Source organism: Symsagittifera roscoffensis, chromosome 9 (assembly GCF_963678635.1).
Source record: "Symsagittifera roscoffensis chromosome 9, txSymRosc1.1, whole genome shotgun sequence".
NCBI lineage: Eukaryota > Metazoa > Xenacoelomorpha > Acoela > Convolutidae > Symsagittifera > Symsagittifera roscoffensis.
Genome location: NC_087070.1, coordinates 27,235,844 through 27,240,338, shown reverse-complemented (window position 1 = coordinate 27,240,338; position 4,495 = coordinate 27,235,844). Strand labels below are relative to the sequence as shown.

The window sequence follows — 4,495 nt, the reverse complement described above, 5'->3', positions numbered from 1 at the left end:
GCCTCTTCTTGTCCCTGTGGTCATTGGAAAGTCTGGTTCTGTCCACTTTGGCACTTCGTTCTACTCCGGATCATTGCAATCTTCGTCCGCGAAAGATCCTCAGTCCGAATCTACCTCAATTTTTTCGTTATCATCCATGCTCACGTCCTCGTTGCCGTCATTCTTCTCTGTGGTGCTTTTCTCGCTCACCTCACATGCTGGCTCCACCAGTAGATACTAGAGTCCTTTCATGTTCTGCGGCACACACCAGTCTTCCGGAGATGGGACGTGGGGTTTCAGATTTTTGTAGCACGCCGCACGCCCCGAACTCAAGCGATAGAACCGGCCCTGCTGGTGTACCTCCGTTATCACAAACGGTTCTCTTTATCTCTTAAGTAACTTTTTAGTTCCTTTTGGAGGTATGAAATTCTGGAACACCCAGACGTATTGTCCCACAGCATACGGTTTTGCTTGAAGTATTTTTTCATCGTACTTCTTCCGCTGTCTCATTTGTGCCTGCGCCGTGTTCCTTCTACAGAGCTCGTTCAATTCCTGTTGCCTCCTGGCCGCTTCTTTCACATACGCCTGAGGCGACGTCTTTTTCCCTTCGTATTCTGGATAGAAGAATGTCAGGGGCATCGCTTTCTCCCTGCCAGTTAACATAATGAAAGGACTGATCCCTGTTGTTGAATGCTGCGTGCTGTTATACGCCTGCACCACTTGCGGCAGATACTTATCCCAATCGGTCATATATCTCGAGCAATATACCCTGAGCATGTTCACCAGTGTTCTGTTCTGCCTCTCCACTAATTCGTTCGTTTGAGGATGGTAGGTTGTTGAATGCCCTTTAACAATGTGCGATCTCCTAATCAATTCTTTTGTCACGTCCCTCACGAAGTCTTTCCCATTGTCTGATTGGAATGTCATCGGAACCATATCGTGATATCCACTGCGTTATCAAATGATCACAAGTCTCTTCCGCGGAGGCCGTCTGGCATGGTACCGCTTCTGCCAGTTTCGTAAAGTGATCTATAATTACCAGTATCTGATTGTATCCCGATTCGGTCATTCAGCTGTTCTGATGGTCTATCTGCACGACCTCGTCAAATTCCGAGCTTTCCGCGGAGTTAAGTGGTAATTTCATTTTTCTAGGGTCTTTCACTTGCAAACACGACAAACATGCGTTCACCCACCTTTCTCAAGCCTTTCTCAACCCTGGCCAATCAAACCTGTTCAGTATTCTTCGTTGTACCTTGTCTATCCCCTGATGTCCCATCTGGTCGTGCGATCTGAACAACATTTCCGTCTCGTATAGCTGTGGTAGTATGATGAGATTATGCCTGTGTAATATCTTCTCCTCATCTTTCCTCCTACAGGCTGCCACACCATCAGATGTGTGATAGAGTAAGTCCCTTCTCTCTTTGTAGAACTGGCTCAAGATCTTGTAACTATCCTTCTCCAGGTCTCCTTTCTCCTTGGCTCCCGTCCGGATCCATTGGGAGAGATTGCTCGTCATCTTGTCCTTCTCCTGGTCTCGTATCAGACCCGACAGTCTGTAACTCGCTTTGAAGTGTTCCTTCTTCCCCACCATCTTTTTATAAAAAAACCAAATACTTTTTAAATTAGTTTTTTTTATATCAAAAAATGGTGGGGGAAGACCTGCATGTCTCAGGTCTTCACCCACCATATTTTGATAAAAAACTAAGTTACAAAGAAAGTTTTTGTTTTTTTTTTAAATCAAAATATGGTGGGGGAAGACCTGAGACATGCACAAACGTGCGTTTCAGGGCCTGAAACGAACGTTTATGCATGTATCAGGTCTTCCCCTACCATTTTTTGATAAATAAACAAAACATTTTATAAATTTGTTTTTTTTTAAATCAAAATATGGTGGAGGAAGACCTGAGACAAGCATAAACGTACGTTTCAGACCCTGAAACGCACGTTTATGCATGTCTCGAGTCTTCCCTCACCAAATTTTGATAAAAAAACCAAAAACTTTCTTTATAAATTAGTTTTTTTAATCAAAATATGGTGGGTGAAGACCTGAGACATGCATAAGCGTACGTTTCAGGCCCTGAAACGCACGTTTATGCATGTCTCAGATCTTCCCCCACTATGTTTTGATTTAAAAAATAATTTATAAATTGTTTGCTTTTTTAATCAAAATATGGTGGGGGAAGACATGAGACATGGATAAACGCGCGTTTCAGGCCCTGAAACGCACGTTTATGCTTGTCTCAGGTCTTTCCTCACCATATTTGATAAAAAAAGCTAAATTATAAATTATTGGTTTTTTTTATATCAAAAGATGGTGGAGGAAGACATGAGACATGCATAAACATGCGTTTCAGGCCCTGAAACGCACGTTTATGCATGTCTCAGGCCATTCCTTACCGTCTTTTGATAAAAAATAAATACTTTATAAATTAGTTATTTTAAAGCAAATTTAGGTGGGGGAAGACCTGCGACATGCATAAACGTGCGTTTCAGGGCCTGAAACGCACGTTTACGCATGTCTCAGGTCTTCCCTCACCATATTTTGACATTAAAACCAAATACTTTCTTTATAAATTAGTTTTTTTTATCAAAATATGGTAGGTGAAGACCTGAGATATGCATACTTGTGCGTTTCAGGGGCTGAAACGCACGTTTATGCATGTCTCAGGTCTTCCCCCACCATCTGATAAAAAAACCAAATACTTTTTAAATTAGTTTTTTTATATCAAAAAATGGTGGGGGAAGACCTGCATGTCTCAGGTCTTCACCCACCATATTTTGATAAAAAACTAAGTTACAAAGAAAGTTTTTGTTTTTTTTTAAAAAATCAAAATATGGTGGGGGAAGACCTGAGACATGCACAAACGTGCGTTTCAGGGCCTGAAACGAACGTTTATGCATGTATCAGGTCTTCCCCTACCATTTTTTGATAAATAAACAAAACATTTTATAAATTTGTTTTTTTTAAAAATCAAAATATGGTGGAGGAAGACCTGAGACAAGCATAAACGTACGTTTCAGACCCTGAAACGCACGTTTATGCATGTCTCGAGTCTTCCCTCACCAAATTTTGATAAAAAACCAAAAACTTTCTTTATAAATTAGTTTTTTTAATCAAAATATGGTGGGTGAAGACCTGAGACATGCATAAGCGTACGTTTCAGGCCCTGAAACGCACGTTTATGCATGTCTCAGATCTTCCCCTACTATGTTTTGATTTAAAAAATAATTTATAAATTGTTTGCTTTTTTAATCAAAATATGGTGGGGGAAGACATGAGACATGGATAAACGCGCGTTTCAGGCCCTGAAACGCACGTTTATGCTTGTCTCAGGTCTTTCCTCACCATATTTGATAAAAAAGCTAAATTATAAATTATTGGTTTTTTTTTATCAAAATATGGTGGAGGAAGACCTGAGACAAGCATAAACGTACGTTTCAGACCCTGAAACGCACGTTTATGCATGTCTCGAGTCTTCCCTCACCAAATTTTGATAAAAAACCAAAAACTTTCTTTATAAATTAGTTTTTTTAATCAAAATATGGTGGGTGAAGACCTGAGACATGCATAAGCGTACGTTTCAGGCCCTGAAACGCACGTTTATGCATGTCTCAGATCTTCCCCTACTATGTTTTGATTTAAAAAATAATTTATAAATTGTTTGCTTTTTTAATCAAAATATGGTGGGGGAAGACATGAGACATGGATAAACGCGCGTTTCAGGCCCTGAAACGCACGTTTATGCTTGTCTCAGGTCTTTCCTCACCATATTTGATAAAAAAGCTAAATTATAAATTATTGGTTTTTTTTATCAAAAGATGGTGGAGAAAGACATGAGACATGCATAAACATGCGTTTCAGGCTCTGAAACGCACGTTTATGCATGTCTCAGGCCATTCCTTACCGTCTTTTGATAAAAAATAAATACTTTATATATTAGTTATTTTAAAGCAAATTTAGGTGGGGGAAGACCTGCGACATGCATAAACGTGCGTTTCAGGGCCTGAAACGCACGTTTACGCATGTCTCAGGTCTTCCCTCACCATATTTTGACAATAAAACCAAATACTTTCTTTATAAATTAGTTTTTTTTATCAAAATATGGTAGGTGAAGACCTGAGATATGCATACTTGTGCGTTTCAGGGCCTGAAACGCACGTTTATGCATGTCTCAGGTCTTCCCCCACCATCTGATAAAAAAACCAAAAACTTTATAATTTGTTTTTTTTTTAAATCAAAATATGGTAGGGGAAGACCTGAGAAATGCATAAATGTGTGTTTCAGGCCCTGAAACGCACGTTTATGCATGTCTTAGGTCTTCCCTCACCATATTTTAATAATAAAAAACTAATTTATAAATTATTTTTTTTAATCAAAGTATGTTGGGGGAAGACCTGAGACACAATTAAACGTGCGTTTCAGGCCCTGAAACACACGTGTATGCATGTCTCAGGTCTTCTCCCACCATATTTTGATAAAAAAACTAATTTAAAAAATTATTTCGTTTTTTTTATC

General features: G+C 39.4%; 1 protein-coding gene across 1 annotated transcript; it reads right to left on the bottom strand.

Moving 5' to 3' along the window:
- Nucleotides 1-363: 363 nt before the first annotated feature.
- LOC134854792 (uncharacterized) lies at nt 364-915 on the bottom strand. Its single transcript, XM_063871150.1, has one exon. The coding sequence runs from the start codon at nt 913-915 to the stop codon at nt 364-366; it is 552 nt and encodes a 183-aa protein (XP_063727220.1).
- Nucleotides 916-4,495: the final 3,580 nt, after the last annotated feature.

What these genes read in the sequence shown, in the direction of transcription:
- LOC134854792 (XM_063871150.1), bottom strand. Translation starts at nt 915, where the DNA reads ATGGTTCCGATGACATTCCAATCAGACAATGGGAAAGACTTCGTGAGG.